Here is an 18584-nt window from a genome sequence, read left to right on the forward strand (position 1 = left end):
GATGATATGTTTTTTATAAATTGTTATGTTGAAATTCTCAATAAAAACTATTTTTTAAAAAGAAGAATAAAATCCCACCCACCCAAGCTGTAGTCTGGGAAACCAAAATGAGTGAGTGTGACCATTAATATGGTTAAGGTGACTGCCTCCGTTTCTACAAATCTTGTGTGATAAGATTGACAGAGGGGCCCTCTTGGTATTTCCACCACCCTCAGAAGTTCAGGACTGGCAGCCCAAAGGAGGGCATTCTCTGTGGCATCCCACAAACTGTGGCACTGGCTCCCCACAGAGAAGAGTTGGCATATTCATTGCACAGCTTTCTTCCCACACTGAAGGCTCACCTTTTGGCTCTGTCCTTTGATATCCGAAGGACAACTGTGCACTTTTTAACCAACTGTATTTTTATATTGTTTGTAAATTGCTTCATGGATTATTGCTTTATATTTGGGAAGCACAAGCCATCCCTTGCCTTATAGGGAAAAGGACTCTAGCCGAGTGGCAAAACATTTGTTTTGCATGCAGAATATCAGTCTCCCAGGTATGGCCCTGTCTGAAATCCTGGAAAGCCGCTACTCATCCGAGTAAATACTTAGCTAGGTAGATGAATGGTCTGACCTGCTATAAGGCAGCTTCATATGTTCCTATGGTGGTAATCTGCTGGGACTTTATGGTGTGGTGCAGGTAAGAAATTCAATAAAGGCTTAAGTACCAATTGACTGCAAGCCAACAGCAGATGGAGAGCAGCCCAATTTGATGAGAAAAAGATGTGGCTAAAAGATCTCGGGATGCTAGCTCTATAGACAGCACTAAAGCCCTTCAATCAGTCATGGGTAAATCAGTAAGATCCGACAGCAAATAAAATGCCAAGCCTAATCTTGATAACACAGATGCAGAAACTATCACCAAAGTTGGAAGGGACCTCCAAAGTCACCTAGTGCAGCCCCTGCAATGCAAAAAGGGCACAGTGAGGCAGCCAAGTGGCCTAAGCAAAACAGTCACAGTGAACCCTCTCCCCTTACAAAATGTTCCGTACACACACAAAAAAAAAAAAACCACTGACAACATGGCTTGTTAAAGCTAAGAATTGCAGCCTCACAATAATTTTAATTTTCTGATTCACCAACCTTTCTCTTTCACTATCCAAAGTCACAGAAAAAATGCTACTTTTTGCCAAAGAGAGCAATTAGTGGAGGGCAGAACTTTGCTTTCCTACAATAAATATGGAGGGGGGAAACAATATTATATAAGCATTGTGTTGCAACCCAAATTACCCAATTCAGCTAATATAAAATGAGCCCATGAAAGGCTACGGAACACTAAACACAGCCCCAGAAGCTTTTCCCAAAATGGAATAATATAGGCAGAAGTCAACACACTGAAATCATGAGCGTCCCAGATGGGTTTTCTCCAGGTTCCAAGAGAGAAGATCATGAACATTTGGCTCCTACTCTAATCCTGCTTAGCATATCATCTGAAACTGGGCTTGTGGCAAGTCATGCCCTATACAACAAGAACAAACCTTGGTTACAGCACGTCTAGACAAGTGAAACACTGGATGATATGCTAAGGCAAACCATGGTTTGATTGACAGCAGCACAGCAGCAGCAGGAGCAAGGAGAATCAAAGCTTCCGCAATCTCCTCTCCTGGAACCAACTCACCATTTTACGCTAAAGCATGTTTCCATTTTGTGTTGGACATGAACAGGGTCATTCTTATTCTTATCATTTTATTTATACCTCACCCATCTGTCCAGGTTTCCCCAGCCACTCTGGGTGGCTTCCAGCAAAATAATAAAACATCAAACATTAAAAACTTCCCTATACTGGGCTGCCTTCAGATGCGTTCTAAAAGTTGTGCAGTTCTTTTTCTCCCTGACATCTGAAGGGAAGGCATTCCACAGGGTAGGCGCCACTGACAACAAGGCCCTCTGCCTGTAACTTGGCTTCTTGCAGTGAGGGAACCGCCAGAAGACCCTCAGAGGTGGACCTCAGTGTCCAGGCTGAACAAAGTGGGTGGAGATGCTCCTTCAGGTATACTGGACCGAGGCCGTTTAGGGCTTTAAAGGTCAGCACCAATACTTTGAATTGTGCTCGGAAATGTACTGGGATAAACTAAGACATGATGTTAGCCTGCCATTCCCACCTCCACCCCCCAACGAAAGCATAGCGTGCACAGAGTTCTAAGAAATGAAGAGATGTAGGATTAGCAGTTCAGAGATCAATAGTTATGTGGAATATACAGCCGCAGGGTGGCTTTTCACTGACATGTATCCAGAGATCTACTGCTAAAAATAAGCTTGATGTATCCTTTTGAACGTGCACCTGTCTGCATGGTGTTCCCCAACTCCACAAACAAGAATAAGCCCAAGAACGTAGAGCAGGCAGAAGCACGTTTACAATGGAATGCAGATAGCTGACTGCAAAGAAGGACTATATATGTATAAAAGAACAGCCCTTGGCTACAGCTCATGGTTAGCAGGGACAGAGTTAAGCCACCAGCCCCAGTTCAGGGAACACGCTAAGCCCAATGCTGGCTTAGAGCAGCATGGCAATACAGAGGAACCTCGAGTTGTGGACGTAATCCATCCCGGAGGCACATCCGCAGCTCTCAAAGCATTCGCATCCAGAAGTGCCATATCTGTCTGCACACATGCGCAGTGTGATTTAGTACTTCTGCACATACGCGAGCAGCGAACCCAGAAGTAACCCATTCTGGTACTTCCAGGTTGCCGCAGGACGCAACTTGAAAAGACGTAATCTGAAGCAGACGCAACATGAGGTATGACTGTAAAATGTGGAGGGAAAAGGCAGCTGTTAGTTCCTCTCTGGGAGCCCGCACATTCACGCTGCCTCCGTAAGCCATAGTTTGGCTCTTCTAGATTGGACAAATGTGCAGGAAGGCAAGCCATCGTTTGGCTTTCTGTGTCAAGCAAGTCAGCTCAGTGAAGGTGGAACCAAACATGGGAAAAGCTGGCTTCTGCATATGGCGCAAGAGTGGAGATTAGCCACTACAGAAACCCTAATTGCCATTTGTTCCAATTCAGCACTAAACCGAAGGTTTCTCTGAAGGAAAGCAGCCAGGCAAAGGGAAATGTGGGTGAGCCCTAAATGTGTCAATGCTATGGTTCAGAAGACACCTGTGAACACAGGGACCTCAAGTCACTACAGTCCAGGGAAAAGGGTCATCTCCCCACCACCAAACAGAATTGGAGAGGGAACATGCAGGCACTCTAAAGCCCACTTCAGATGTTCAAAAAGGACACATGAGATGCAAACAAGGAAGGGGGTGCACTGACATTCCTAATCAGCAGAACACACTCAGAAAACACCTTCAGAAGTGTGCAGTATCTATCTGAGTGAACAGGTGTGTCTCTGAAATGCACCTAAAAACCCACTAGGGTTGGTTCAAATCAAATATATATTCCTTGCATTATGCCAGTACTAAAATAGGAGCTTTAAGTTTAGCATTTCCGTGCTTGCTTTTTGGGGTACATGAATGCATTTTAACTCCCCTTTTAAATACTCCCCTAGAATATTTTGTGCATGTCCAGAGACTCAATCCTGGAGTAGCCTATAAATCTGTCATTCCTGCTATTTTCTTTCTTCCTTCCTCCATGCTACAAATTAAAGATTCCCACTAGAAAAGTACCAGCAAAAAATAATAACACTTGATCTAATCTGAGCTCTGATCTCTCCCTCCCCTTCTCTCTGGTTATATATGTATGACATTTTTAGCTTTGGGGCACTCAAAAGTCTCCCTGGAGTACCAGACATCAGCAGCAGCAGCCTGAATGTTTGTGACAAAGAATTTCTGACATAAGCAGATCAGAATATTAATATCATGCAAATAGAGCTATTAACAGTTTTTCCTAATAACATTAGAAAAGGACAAGGAACCCTCAGGCAAGTTTTGAGTCATGAAAGTGGTCGGGTTTAACATGAACAGAATGTTTATTCGCTGCTCAGGCAGTTTTTCCATGTAGCCGAAATGATCTTCCCAAACACATAAAGAGATGCCTGCTGACCTCTACTGGCTGCACTCAGAAGTGTTCATTTCTTGGAATTTGGGAGGGTATCCTCAGTGAGAAGATTGCTGCCTCTTCGAATGACACCTTGTCCAACACTACCAATTACAGTGGTACCTTGCAAGACGAATGCCTCGCAAGGCGAAAAACGCACAAGACGAAAGAGTTTTCCGTTTTTTGAGTCGTTCCACAAGACGAATTTCCCTACGGGCTTGCTTCGCAAGACAAAACGTCTTGCGAGTTCTTGCGAGTTTGTTTCCTTTTTCTTAAAGCCGCTAAGCCGTTAATAGCCGCTAAGCCGCTAATAGCCGCTAAGCCGCTAATAGCCGCTAAGCCGCTAATAGCCGTGCTTCGCAAGACGAAAAAAACGCAAGATGAAGAGACTCGCGGAACGGATTAATTTCGTCTTGCGAGGCACCACTGTATCCCGCTGCAATTCACAGAGGCAGGAAAAGAGAGTAAGCCTTGCACAAGCTTTGCATGCAAGAAGAAGAAAGAAAAACCTCGTAAGTTCAATTCTGGGCATTTCCAGTGAAATGGAATAAAGTGACAGGAGAAGGGGGAAATTGCTGCTTGAGGCCCTGGAGAGTCGGTCCAAGGGGTAGTTAGTGTCTCCCAGTGGGAGGATGGCTTTGAATTGAAAATAAAACTGGTCATCTCATAATGCCTTTATACAAATCTATGGTGCGACTGCACTGGTAGTACTACGTGCCATTCCGGCCACCTCACCTCAAAGAAGGACATTGTGGAGTTGGAGAAGGTTCAGAAGAAGGCAAAGGGATGGAGCAACTCCCCTTTGAGGAAAGGAGACACAGCAGAGAAATCCATCCATTCCTCATCTCCAGTCTCAGTCTGGTGCCAACATTCCACTTAGCAACAGTTATTGCAAAGCATCTTCCCACTCAACTCCCTTCTGCAGACCACACTAGGCAAGACTCTCTTTTGCAAACACCAGTCTGTCCTGCAGACAACCCACCCCAGTTCTCACCTCCCAAATCTCTCCCACTGGAATCCTCACTATTCTTGATCGCTACTCAGGGCCTTCTGATTTCCTGTGGTGACTTTCTGCCAGGTGGCTCATCGCCCACTGATAAACACCTTTTACCTCCCTGCCCTGAAGAGCAAAACGCAACCTTCCATATTTCTACAAGGATATGGGGCACATCAAGAGGAGAGGTCCAGCAATAAGAGTCTCCCAATTATTATTTCTATAGCATTATCCATGTTCACGCCGTTCCCAAGAACACCCCCTTCCCCCAAAATCCACTGCAATGCACAAGAGATCCTCTGCAGAGAAGTCACTGCAGAAAGGATTCCCAAAAGTAATCTCATACACGGAACTATGTGCCCGAAAATCCTATATACTCATGTCCAGACTTTCAAATCTTACACACTGAACTTCAAAAAACCATATGGCCAAGAGCTACAAGCTTTAACAACCAATCCCTCTTCCCAGGGAACTCTGGGAATTGTAGCTTTGTAAGAGGACCAGGTGGCGCTGTGGGTAAAAGCCTCAGGACCAGGTAGGGACGCAGGTGGCGCTGTGGGTAAAAGCCTCAGCGCCTAGGGCTTGCCGATCGAAAGGTCGGCGGTTCGAATCCCTGTGGTGGGGTGCGCTCCCGCTGCTCGGTCCCAGCGCCTGCCAACCTAGCAGTTCGAAAGCACCTCCGGGTGCAAGTAGATAAATAGGGACCGCTTACCAGCGGGAAGGTAAACGGCGTTTCCGTGTGCGGCTCTGGCTCGCCAGAGCAGCGATGTCACGCTGGCCACGTGACCCGGAAGTGTCTCCGGACAGCGCTGGCCCCTGGCCTCTTAAGTGAGATGGGCGCACAACCCCAGAGTCTGTCAAGACTGGCCCGTACGGGCAGGGGTACCTTTACCTTTTAAGAGGACCAGGTACCTCCTAACAACCCTCAGCACCCTTCATAAACTATGGTCCCAGAATCCTTTGGGAGAAGTCATGGCTGCTTAAAGAGGTATCATTGTGTTTTAAATGTAATGTGTGACCATGGCATAGGCTTTTGGTGTGATCCTGTAGAGATCTTTTTATGTTCAGAGACACAAATATCATGCTGTTTTGCATGATTTGTACATTCAGCTGCTAGTTACTGTGTGAAATTGGCACATAGGTGTTATTTTTACGACCACCATTCCAAGCCTAAGAACCATCATTAGTCATTGGGCTTTGCTCTGCTATTCCTTTGCTGGGATTTAAAATGAATCAGTCCTCACATGTTTCATTTCCTGCTGAGACTGCAAGGAGGTTCCTGTGCTACATGTCCAATTATGACTTTATCACACTAAGCACAGTGGGGAAATTACGATCAGATACTCTTAACATAACCAAATTAACCGCACTAAGCAAGAAAGCAAGGGATAGATTTCTCTGTGAGCAAGACTCATCTAACATGACAGGATTCTAACACCACTCAATTCATTCTTAAGACCAAGGTCTCCAAGGCAGAGAGGAAAGGAACTGATTTTATACGGCAAAGTGGATCCACTGCTATTAAATGCAGTTTTAAACAAGGAGTTGTATGCTTCAGACAGGCATCGGAAGAGGGGGCGAAGAATAATTCCCTCCAAACCAGGAATAATAACACTAAAAAAGGGAGCGGGCTCTTCTTGGAACTGATAAAACAAAACGAGCTGTTCATTAAACATGTCATGTCTGCTTTCCGCTTAGGCAACTGAATGACCCTAACATTCCTAAGACTGTAGAAATAAGCGAATCAAGCAAATATTATAAGGCTAATCTAAAAACAGGAAAAGGCTATAATTGACAAATTATAAGTCCTAAATAAATCAGAGATAGTCAAGATGTTTTCATTCGAGGGCCACATTCTCTTCTGAGTTAAGGTGGAGGGTGCCACATGCCAGCAGTGAAAGGGGCAGAAACCAGCCGCCTCCGCGAGAGGTCCAGACTCAGGCATAGGCAAACTCGGCCCTCCAGATGTTTTGGGACTACAACTCCCATCATCCCTAGCTAACAGGACCAGTGGTCAGAGATAATGGGAGTTGTAGTCCCAAAACATCTGGAGGGCCGAGTGTGCCTATGCCTGGTCCAGAGCGTGGCAACACAAGAAAGTGCCTTTTCTCCCCATTTGTGGAATGCTCTCCCCAGGGAAGCTCGCCTGCAGCCTTCGTTATGTATCTTTAGCCCCCCCAGCAGAAACATTCATTTTCTCCCAGGTGTTTGACTAATTAAACCATCTATGGCCTTTTAAACCATGAAGGGTTATTGTTTTTTGTTTGTTATTATAATAATAATATTAATTTATTATTTGTACCCCGCCCATCTGGCTGGGTCTCCCCAGCCACTCTGGGCGGCTTCCATAAAAACCAAAAATACACTAAAATATCACAGATTAAAAACTTCCCTGAACAGGGCTGCCTTAAGATGTCTTCTGAATGTCAGGTAGTTATTTATTGCTTTGACATCTGATGGGAGGGCGTTCCACAGGGCAGGCGCCACGACCGAGAAGGCCCTCTGCCTGGTTCCCTGTAGCTTTGCTTCTCGCAATGAAGGAACCGCCAGAAGGCCCTCGGCGCTGGACCTCAGCGTCCGGGCAGAATGATGGGGGTGGAGACGCTCCTTCAGGTATACTGGGCCAAGGCCGTTTAGGGATTTAAAGGTCAACACCAGCACTTTGAATTGTGCTCGGAAACGTACTGGGAGCCAATGTAGGTCTTTCAAGACCGGTGTTATGTGGTCTCGGCGGCCGCCCCCAGTCACCAGTCTAGCTGCCGCATTCTGGATTAGTTGTAGTTTCCGAGTCACCTTCAAAGGTAGCCCCACGTAGAGCACATTGCAGTAGTCCAAGCGGGAGATAACTAGAGCATGCACCACTCTGGTGAGACAGTCCGCAGGCAGATAGGGTCTCAGCCTGCGTACCAGGTGGAGTTGGTAGACAGCTGCCCTGGATACAGAACTGACCTGCGCCTCCATGGACAGCTGTGAGTCCAAAATGACTCCCAGGCTGCACACCTGGTCCTTCAGGGGCACAGTTACCCTATTCAGGACCTGGGAGTCCTCCACACCAGCCCACCCCCTGTCCCCCAAAAACGGTACTTCTGTCTTGTCAGGATTCAACCTCAATCCATTAGCCGCCATCCATCCTCCAACCGCCTCCAGGCACTCACACAGGACCTTCACCGCCTTCACTGGTTCTGATTTGAAAGAGAGGTAGAGCTGGGTATCATCTGCATATTGATGGACACCCAGTCCAAACCCCCTGATGATCTCTCCCAGCGGCTTCATATAGATGTTAAAAAGCATGGGGGAGAGGACGGAACCTTGAGGCACCCCACAAGTGAGGGCCCAGGGGTCTGAACACTCATCCCCCACCACCACTTTCTGAACACGGCCCAGGAGGAAGGAGCGAAACCACTGTATAACAGTGCCCCCAGCTCCCAGCCCCTCTAGACGGTCCAGAAGGATGTTATGGTCGATTGTATCAAAGGCCGCTGAGAGATCCAGCAGAACTAGGAAACAACTCTCACCTTTGTCCCTAGCTTGCCGGAGATCATCAACCAGCGCGACCAAGGCAGTTTCAGTCCCATGAATCCCAATTGGAAGGGATCCAAATGGTCCGCATCCTCCAGGCGTGCCTGGAGTTGTTCAGCAACCACGCGCTCAATCACCTTGCCCAAGAAAGGAAGATTTGAGACTGGGCGATAGTTGGCCATACTGGCTGGGGCTAAAGATGGTTTTTTAAGAAGCGGTTTAATGACCGCCTCTTTCAGCGGATCTGGGAATGTTCCCTCACAGAGGGAAGCATTCACCACCTCGCAGAGCCCATCGCCCAGCCCTTCCCGGCTTGCTTTTATTAGCCAGGATGGGCAAGGATCCAGGAGACAGGTGGTTGGTTTCACGCGTCCAAGCAGCCTGTCCACATCCTCGGGGGTAACGGATTGAAATTGATTCCATGCAACTTGACCAGACAGAGCTCTAGCACTCTCCCGCCCCGGCACTGCTCCCACGGTGGTGTCTAGCTCCTTCCAAATATGAGTGATTTTATCTGCAAAAAACTTTGCAAAATCGTTGCAGGAGATCTTGGGGTCTTTACAAGGCCCCGGTGGTAAAGGTGGTTCCGTTAAATTACGAACCACCTGAAAGAGTCTCCTGCTACTATTTTCTGCAGATGCAATAGAGGCGGTGAAGAAAGTCTTCTTCGCCGTCGCTATCGCCACTTGGTAGGCTCGACGTTGAGCTCTAACCTGTGTCCGGTCAGATTCGGAGTGAGTTTTTTGCCACCGACGCTCTAGCCGTCTCAGCGATTGTTTCATCGCCCTCAGCTCCGAAGAAAACCACGGGCTGTCTGGGCTCCATGCAATCGGAGAGGGCGCTTCGGAGCCAGACAGTCGATAGCCCTGGTTAACTCCGCATTCCAGCGGGCCACCAGGGAATCGGCTGAAAGGCCATCAACATGGGATAAAGCATCCCCTACCACTCTCTGGAAACCATTTGGATCCATTAAGTGGCGGGGGCGGACCATCCGAATTGGTCGCGAATTATGTATCTTTGTGTTTTTATATTGTAAACCACTCTGTGAGCCATAGATGAAGGGTGGTATAGAAATGCAATAAAAAAAATGACATAATAAAAATAATAATCCAGAGATTAGTAGCAGCCTAGACCAGGAGGTCCTTACTTGCAGTCGCACCTAGTAGCAGCTCCTACAGGCAAGAAGACAGAGCAAACACACACAAAATGTTGCTATCTTTAATCAGATTATTCCGGGGGGGGGGGGGAGAGGACCTCAGCTCCTGAAACATGGATTAATTTTTGAACCAAACACAAAGCATAATGAAGAGGCAGGATGAAATCATTGCCTAGTGATATATTTCATATTTTGTTCACAAAAATAAATATATGAGAGATGCTAATCAATATTATCTCCAGGATTCTCAACTTCACAACACCAACCTGGTGAATATTGTGTTTCCAGTATGATAAGAATTCAAATTAATTCATGCTAATTGTAATTCTAGCCTTAGAACAACAACAAAAAACACGAATATTGGCCTTTGAGTCCTTTTCACATTTGCATCAAAATTAGCATTGAAGCAGGTAACTTCTGTAGAACACACACAGAGTCAGGCAGGCAGAAATGAAAATTAATACAAATAACCTCTCCTCTCCTCAGGAATACTTCAGCTGAACTAAAGAGATACAGGCCATATTCACATATCACACTAAACCAGGGGTATCTATGTGGCGTCCTTCAGGTGTCGTTAATTCCAATTTATTTTAAAAGCAACTCTTTATATATGAAGTCCACAGCGGGGTTTGAAGTTTAAGCGGGGGGTGGAAATAGTAGATTATATTAAGAAACCTGATTAAGAGGATGAAACTCAGTATGAGGGTACTTTAAAATGCAATTATATGTAATTACAATTATAAACATTGAGGGTTGGTGAGCGGAAAGCCATTAGCACTGCAGAATAGGATTCTACTTATCAAGTCTTAAAATGTAATTTTGAATCTTGAAATGAAATGAAATGCTAATATCAAGGAATTCCACCATTTGGAATTTCCACATTTCCTACTGGAAAGAGACGTGGTCATAGCAAGAGGAGCAAAGCCCGGTTCTCTGGTGGTCTTTTGGGTTCTGCCAATAAAGGCTGGATACTTCAACATTTCTGGCCAAAGGTTGATGGGCCTTGGCTGAGGCAGATCATGGGTGCGGAGCCTGAGAAGGTGTATAGAGTTAAGTCAAGGACCCGCCACCATTTCTTCTGGCCCATAGCAGGCAAGAAAGGGCAGGAGCAGACGAAAAAAACTACAGCATCAGCAGCACTGCATCTGCATTCAGAGACACCCCTATATGTTGCAAGGGGCTTGGGCAGTATGGTGTAGTGGTTAAGAGTCACGTAATCTGGGGAACCGGGTTCGCGTCTCCGCTCCTCCACATGCAGCTGCTGGGTGACCTTGGGCCAGTCACACTTCTGTGAAGTCTCTCAGCCCCACTCACCTCACAGAGTGTTTGTTGTGGGGGAGGAAGGGAAAGGAGAATGTTAGCCGCTTTGAGACTCCTGAAGGGGAGTGAAAGGTGGGATATCAAATCCAAACTCTTCTCTTCTTCTTCTTCTGGGAAAGGGAGTCCAAAACTTGCCACCCATTGAAAAAGCAGTCATAAAAAGCGATTCTCATTTTAATATTAGATACTGAAATGCCATTTTATACCTCTTTTATTGAAAAACTGCTGCAAAATTGCAAGTCGCTGTGTTTAATAATGTTTCCAGACAAGAGAAATCTAATTATATATAATTTCTTATGCTTTTACAAGGTGATTTAAGAATACGTGAAGGAATGAAATTCTTTCATTTTAAGTCCAATACTGCCACCCAGTGTAGGATTTCGGTGGTTAAAAGCTCAAGCAAATGGCTGCAAATCACACTTTATGTGGGGTGTGTGGAAGGGGATAATATAAGCCTTGGCTTTCCTCTCCCTCACATCCACTTGAGGTAATTGGTTAGAAGGTGATTAACAAGTTAATAATAACAACAACAGCAACCAAAGCCATTCCTTCCTGCTTCTGTGTTAATCTGCATTTTTTTAAAAAATCAAGACAAAAATTTGTATTTCAATACATTTTTGTAATGCATTTGCTCACAAAAGTCACATTTCTAAACAGTTTTTGACAGGGGCTTTTCTTTTAGCTTAGAACTGTGTTGCTAAATTCAGAAAAGTCCAAATCCAAAAGGATAACTACAGTATGTTCTGATCCACACATTAGTCTAGGAAGTGCAGGATAGGTCAGTACAAACCAGAATCCACAAAATATCAGCTTCCGACTTCAAAGTGCAACTATCGAAATGACAGCTTGATGATGTCAACAAGGCACCTGACACTTACGCAGCTGATTTTGCTTTGCTCCTAAAGCTTTGTTCCCCTTCAGCTAAAAGCCTACGAAAGTGTTAACAAACCAGCAAGTGAGAAAGCCCCACTTCTCAGAATAAAATTCAGCCTCTAGGCTGCATCTCTGCAGGTAGATAAGGACCATCTGTTATGTAGGCCCCACTGTGTAATTTCAGCCACACTTAAAGGGAGGTAAGAAACAAGAGACGGCAGAAGCTAGGGGGTAAGGTGCCACTTACCATGAAAAACTCCATTGTCCACCAAAAAATGCCGGCAGTATTGCAGACAAGTTCTCTTATCCAGGTTCCAGTAACTCATCCTTAGGAGGGTTTCTTCTCAGCATCAAAGACAATTCTCCTGCAAAATTAAGGAGGGGTAAGTGTCGGTAATGCGAAGGTAATTATTAAGTTGAAAGGAAGAAAAATTCAGTGATATTAGTCCTGATAAAAGAATTCTTGGGGGATTATTTCTCATATATTAAATAATAATAATAATTCCTGCTTTACTCAAAATGCTTCAGCAATTATTGGCTGGGGCTGGACAACTTCTAGTTAGCTGCAATTAGCCCATCATCAAGGTGCTTAGGGTCACTTTCACACAATTACCGCCCACTCATAGAAAGAAGGAAGAGAAACAGTTTGCATGGAGAGGGATATGGGTTTGGCAATGCAGGTATTCAAGTATTCATTGCTTTCTCACCCCATCTCAGCCTACACCAGCCTCACCACTGAGCGGAGGGAGGGAGAAGGGTGGTAGCCAGTCTGTTGGCAGACAAGGAGGCAAGGTGTTTTGAGTACAGAACTGTGCGCATTATGTCACCTGCACCTCCTAAGCTAGCCTGCCACCCTTTAGGTGTGGTGATGGATGCTCTCCAATCTTTTCCTATAGATCAAAGCAAAAGGTACTTTTATGCTCTGGTAGTGGCGCTATGGGTTAAACCACAGAGCCTAGGACTTGCCGATCAGAAGGTCGGTGGTTCGAATTCCCATGACGAGGTGAGCTCCCGTTGCTCGTTCCCTGCTCCTGCCAACCTAGCAGTTCAAAAGCATGTCAAAGTGCAAGTAGATAAATAGGTACCGCTCCAGTGGGAAGGTAAACGGCGTTTCCGTGCGCTGCTCTGGTTCGCCAGAAGCGGCTTAGTCATGCTGGCCACATGACCTGGAAGCTGTACGCCGGCTCCCTCGGCCAGTAAAGCGAGATGAGCGCCGCAACCCCAGAGTCGGCCACGACTAGACCTAATGGTCAGGGGTCCCTTCACCTTTACCTAGCTTTCATTTACTATTTGCAGGATGAATACAGCAGCTTCATAAGTAAGCACACGTTAAGTTACTAGCCTGCCCTTTCTTTATTTCTACTAGCCAGCCAAAAGAGCATTATTTGGCATCTCCAAGCCCCCTTCTCCGCCAGCAGGAAAATGCAGCATTGGCAATTTATTAGCCTGTTTTCCACCAAGTGGGCAGCCCAAGGAGAGATGGAGGCCAATGGATGGGCTTCCTTTCCTCCACAGCAAGCAAAGAAACCAAGATGACCTTTCTTGCAGAGATTTGCCCTTCTTCTATAAGCCTGCTTATTTCTCTGCATTAAATCCCCTGTTGTCTATGGCTGCCAGGTGAGCTGTAAAATGCAAAGTTGCAACCGTCTCCACCTAGACTGAGATATTGTGTTGCAGCAGGGCTCAGGAACCCATGGCCCTCTAAATGTTTTCAGAGAGCAGCTCCTGTCATCCCTGGGCCTTGCTGGGTGGGGCTGAAGAAAGCTGGAGTCCAACAGCAAATCAGGGCAATCCCTCCAAGTGTCCCTATTTTCCAGGGACAGTCCCTGATCTAGAGAAACCGTCCCGGTTTCTGATTTGATCCCAGAATGCCCCACTTTTCCTTAAAGTAAAGTAAAGGTACCCCTGCCCGTACGGGCCAGTCTTGACAGACTCTGGGGTTGTGCGCCCATCTCACTTAAGAGGCCAGGGGCCAGCGCTGTCCGGAGACACTTCCGGGTCACGTGGCCAGCGTGACATCGCTGCTCTGGCCAGAGCCAGAGCCAGAGCCGCACACGGAAACGCCGTTTACCTTCCCGCTGGTAAGCGGTCCCTATTTATCTACTTGCACCCGGAGGTGCTTTCGAACTGCTAGGTTGGCAGGCGCTGGGACCGAGCAGCGGGAGCGCACCCCGCCGCAGGGATTCGAACCGCCGACCTTTCGATCGGCAAGCCCTAGGCGCTGAGGCTTTAACCCACAGCGCCACCTGCGTCCCTAGGACGCCCCTATTTTCATTGGAGAAATGTTGGAGGGTATGGAGTTATCCAACCCCTGAGTTGTCTGAAGGCAGCCCTGTATTGGGTTTTTATATCTCTTTATAAATGTTGGAAGCCCGGTCAGATGGGTGAGGGATAAATAGTAAAATTATTATTATGGAATGGGACGTCCCTTTTTCATTAGAGAAATGTTGGAGGGTATATCAGGGGCCACAGGTTCTCCACCCTTAAAATAATGGGTACATGATAGAATTGTAGAGCTGGAAGGGACCACAAGGGACATCTAGTCCAGCCCCCGGCAATGCAGGAATCTTCGTGTTCAATGTGGGGCTTGAACCGACAACCCTAAGATTAAGAGTCTCACGCTCTACCGACTGACCTATCTTTTCAGTGTGCAAGAAGGTTCTGTTCCGGCCATGGATTTAACAACTTGCCTGCTTTATATTCTAGTGTGACCACAGAACTGAATCCAGGATGGAGCTATGCAAGCAAAAGCCACAGTGGTGCTGTTAAGAACTTCAGCTTTGGAGAACCAAAGCTCCAGAGATACAAGGGGTAGATTTAGCCCCTTATCCAATGGTGTTCCCAAATGCATCCCTCTGCAGTTTCTCCCCTTTGCATGAACTATGGAAAGAATAACTGCACATGGAGATGCTCTTATGGCTGCTCTGTCCCTGATGGTGTAAAGCCATATTCCACAAGGAAATGCAATGCATCCATTCCCCCCCCCCATACCGGCATATACACTATACAAGCCCCCCCCCTCCAGACATACCATAGGGGCAGGTGTTTTGCTAGCTACTCACGAGAGTTCCAATGAAAACGCATAATGAGCAAACTCATAAACAAGGCCAATGCAGTGAGATATCTATGTGAAGCTAAAGATACTGGTACCAAATGGGGAGGAAACCACCTCTATTAAAAAAACAAAAACAATTACCCTCCATCAGCTTCTATGGTTTTGTCCATTGTTTGGAGCCAGGACCCCAAACAATGCAAACAATTGCCACTATTATTTTCAGAGACTAACATATAACTCATTAAGAAGTTGACCATTGGATTTCTCTCCACAAGGCTTCCTTTGTTCCCATAATCTCATTCAATTCATTTTTGAGAACTCTTTTCTTTAATCCTACAAATGATGCCTTGCAAAATCCAGTTTGCTCAATGCAGGGCCTGCAAAGGGAGGTATTTTTAAGGCCAAGCTTTCAAATATGTGAATAGAGGGGAAATTGAAGTAACTGCCACATCACTTCATAATAGACAAGCCGTTAGTCCGTCTAGCTGAATGCCATCTACTCCAGCTATGACTGGCGGCAGCTCTCTTGGGTTTAAGGTCTTTCTCAGCCTGATCTGGCTTGAACCCGGGACTTTTTTGCATGCAAACCATGCCATCCTGCAGCTCCTCCCTAGGACAGGAGTTGCAAACAAAAGGCATCCAAAGCCATTTGGGGGAAACAAGTCATCATCGACATCAACTTGATGAGCCTCTTGCATAAGTAACTAAAAACCCTAGTTCCAGTTACAGATAGGTAGCCGTGTTGGTCTGCCATAGTCAAAACAAAATAAAAAAATTCATTCCAGTAGCACCTTAAAGACCAACTAAGTTAGTTCTTGGTATGAGCTTTCGTGTGCATGCACACTTCTTCAGATATGTATCTGAAGAAGATATGTATTCTTCAGAGATGTATCTGAAGAAGTGTGCAAGCACATGAAAGCTCATACCAAGAACTAACTTAGTTGGTCTTTAAGGTGCTACTGGAAGGAATTTTTTTATTTTGTTTTAAAAACCCTAGGTTTCACTGATAAATTGTAGCAAGTATGGTCACAATGAAAGGAAGGAAACAGATACAGACTCTTTCTTTTTTTTAGTTCAAAGGATGAAGGGAATCAGGGAAAGAACTGGGTGTTTTAGCAGGGAGTGGAAAGTTGTTGCTTGGATTCCAGGTCTACGTACAGCCAGCAGCCCACTGAGAAACAACACAGAGATGGACCCAGCTTCTCAAGACGGGTCTAGTAAAACAGCTCACCATTACTCACCCAGCAAATCTGCCAGAAATGGAAACCTGTTCTCTGATGCTAGTTATTTTCTGTTTGTCTGTTTATTTGTTTGTTGGTAACCATACATACATTGCCTCCACATAAACATAAAGGTAAAGGTAAAGGAAGCCCTGACTATTAGGTCCAGTCATGACCGACTCTGGGGTTGCGGCTCTCATCTCGCTTTATTTGCTGAGGGAGCCAGCGTACAGCTTCTGGGTCATGTGGCCAGCATGACTAAGCCGCTTCTGGCAAACCAGAGCAGCGCACGGAAACGCCGTTTACCTTCCCACCAGAGCAGTACCTATTTATCTACTTGCACTTTGATGTGCTTTCGAACTGCTAGGTTGGCAGGAGCAGGGACCGAGCAACGGGCGCTCACCCCGTCACAGGGATTTGAACCGCTGACCTTCTGATCGGCAAGTCCTAGGCTCTGTGGTTTAACCCACAGCGCCACCCGCGTCCCTCCACATAAACATACAAACAAACAAAAAACCCTGCAGATGCCTTCAAGACCCATTATAAGATGGACTGTACGAGTACACCAAATATTAGTCAAGAACCCTCTGTTTCTATTCTCAGTTTAAACTTTAATGCATTTTACCTTGTGAAGCACCCTGAGATTGTCAGATGAAGGGGAGTATGTAAGTTTAATAAATGATAATAATAAAAAATTTAAGAGCAAACCTTTGAAAATTGCTGGGCTTCTTCCAGTTTGGAAGAATCTTTTAGTGTGGTACTTAAGAACAATTCACATATCCGCTTTCAGCCTGACCAGTTCCATCTAGCTTGGCTTGCTGAATCTATTGCCAAGATGGCTACAGAGGCTGCAAGATGCTACGAACCAACTATCATTCTGTTCTTACGTCCAAGAAAGAGGCAGGAAGCACATTTAATTTAGACAATATTACTGCCAGTCACATCACACTCTCCCTGGAAGCCTTGTCCTGTTCCAAAGCAAAAGGAAGTTATCTAGGAACAATTTAAGTAACGTGTGCATGTTAAGCTGGGCTAGAAGATTAAGGGATGCTTCTTGCAGCCTTCCTGGGGGTGCAGACATCAAAAGAATCTTCTAGACAAGCCTGAAAATGGTGAGAGAGGGAAGGTACAATTTGTTGTCATCAAATTACAACAACAAAACAACAAAACAATTTGTTGTCATCAAATTACAACAACAAAACATCCACAACAGCAAAAACAAGAGCAAAAACAAGATTTACACCAACTATAATAACTCAGTGTCTCCATAGAACCCTGTGATTAAATGCTGAAAGAATCTGAACTAGTCTAATTAGTTTTTGCCATCCAATAGATGGGATAAGATGTCTGTAACAGAATGCCAGTGACCCTGCCGTTGGGGGAAACACACAAAGAATCACAGTATAGGAAGAGAGAGGGATTGTTTTCTGAGAAATATTTAAGAAGACCACTTAGGCAAGGGGTGGGAAACCTGTGGCCAGTTAGGAGCTTTAGCTGCTAGTCTCCATCTTGTGTTTAAGAGTGAACCAAAGATGGATTTACCTAAGCCAAAAGACCCTGGGAAAAGATCCTTTTGTCTTGACCCATTGACCTTCTTGCCAGTAAAGATCCAGACACTTCATTTGATTCACCAGAAAGCCATTGGCAATAAGGCAAAGTGATTTGTAAGCAAAAGGTCACCAGATACAGGTTTTGTATCAAAAAGCCCTTGCGACTGGAGACGAGCATCTTCAACAAACCAGGAATTCCATAGAAATGAAGATGCAAACCCCACAGAACAATAAAGTCTGTGGACAAGACAGCTGGACTCACCAGGAAGCCACCATCCACAGTCATTGTTCTTCATAGGTCCATTCAGGAGGACCATCCACAGATGAGTCATTCTTGTTTCTTGAGGTGCCCCAATCTACCTCTTACCAGAACCTGCCCCATTACATTATGGAAGTTTTCTCGCCTAAAGCTTCTCCCCTATGGCCAAGCACACACACATACCTGGATTTTAACCCATCTGCTCCATCCCCTCATTTTGACCCCATCTCACTGGTCATCTTGCCAAGTCACCTAGACACACTTTTGGATCCCCAACAAACTGATTTAAGACCAGGTTTTTGACCTTGCTGTGTATATGTCATCTCTGTGGACCCTATGTCTGTATAAGCCCTCTGCACACCCCTGGAACATCTTTTAACTTACCACTGGACTTCAGACCCAAGGCTTGATGAAGTGTCCATGCCTGAGATCCTGTTTACTAATAAGGATCTGAAATCATGTTGGGCACAGACTCCAGACCTCAACACCTAGGTCTCAGCTTCTTTTAAATAAATACCTTCCCCCCCCCCTATAATCTTTCTGAGGCCAATCTGACAAAAAGAAACTACGCTAAGAAACTACTGGGAAAGGTTTGCCTGACAACCTCCATCAAGCCCTA

General features: G+C 45.7%; 1 protein-coding gene across 10 annotated transcripts in view; it reads right to left on the bottom strand.

Annotated features, from left to right (window-relative positions):
* The window catches only part of PLCH1 (phospholipase C eta 1), a 150778-nt gene that overhangs the window by 117381 nt on the left and 14813 nt on the right, over positions 1–18584 (bottom strand). For all 10 annotated transcript variants that reach the window (XM_079977547.1, XM_079977548.1, XM_079977543.1 and 7 more), the window contains exon 2: positions 12129–12246. In XM_079977547.1, coding sequence (XP_079833673.1) covers positions 12129–12207 — 79 coding nt within the window. In that variant the 5' untranslated portion in view covers positions 12208–12246. The remainder of the gene's footprint in view (positions 1–12128; positions 12247–18584) is intronic.

Source organism: Podarcis cretensis, assembly GCF_951804945.1.
Source record: "Podarcis cretensis genome assembly, chromosome: 5".
Taxonomy (NCBI): domain Eukaryota; kingdom Metazoa; phylum Chordata; class Lepidosauria; order Squamata; family Lacertidae; genus Podarcis; species Podarcis cretensis.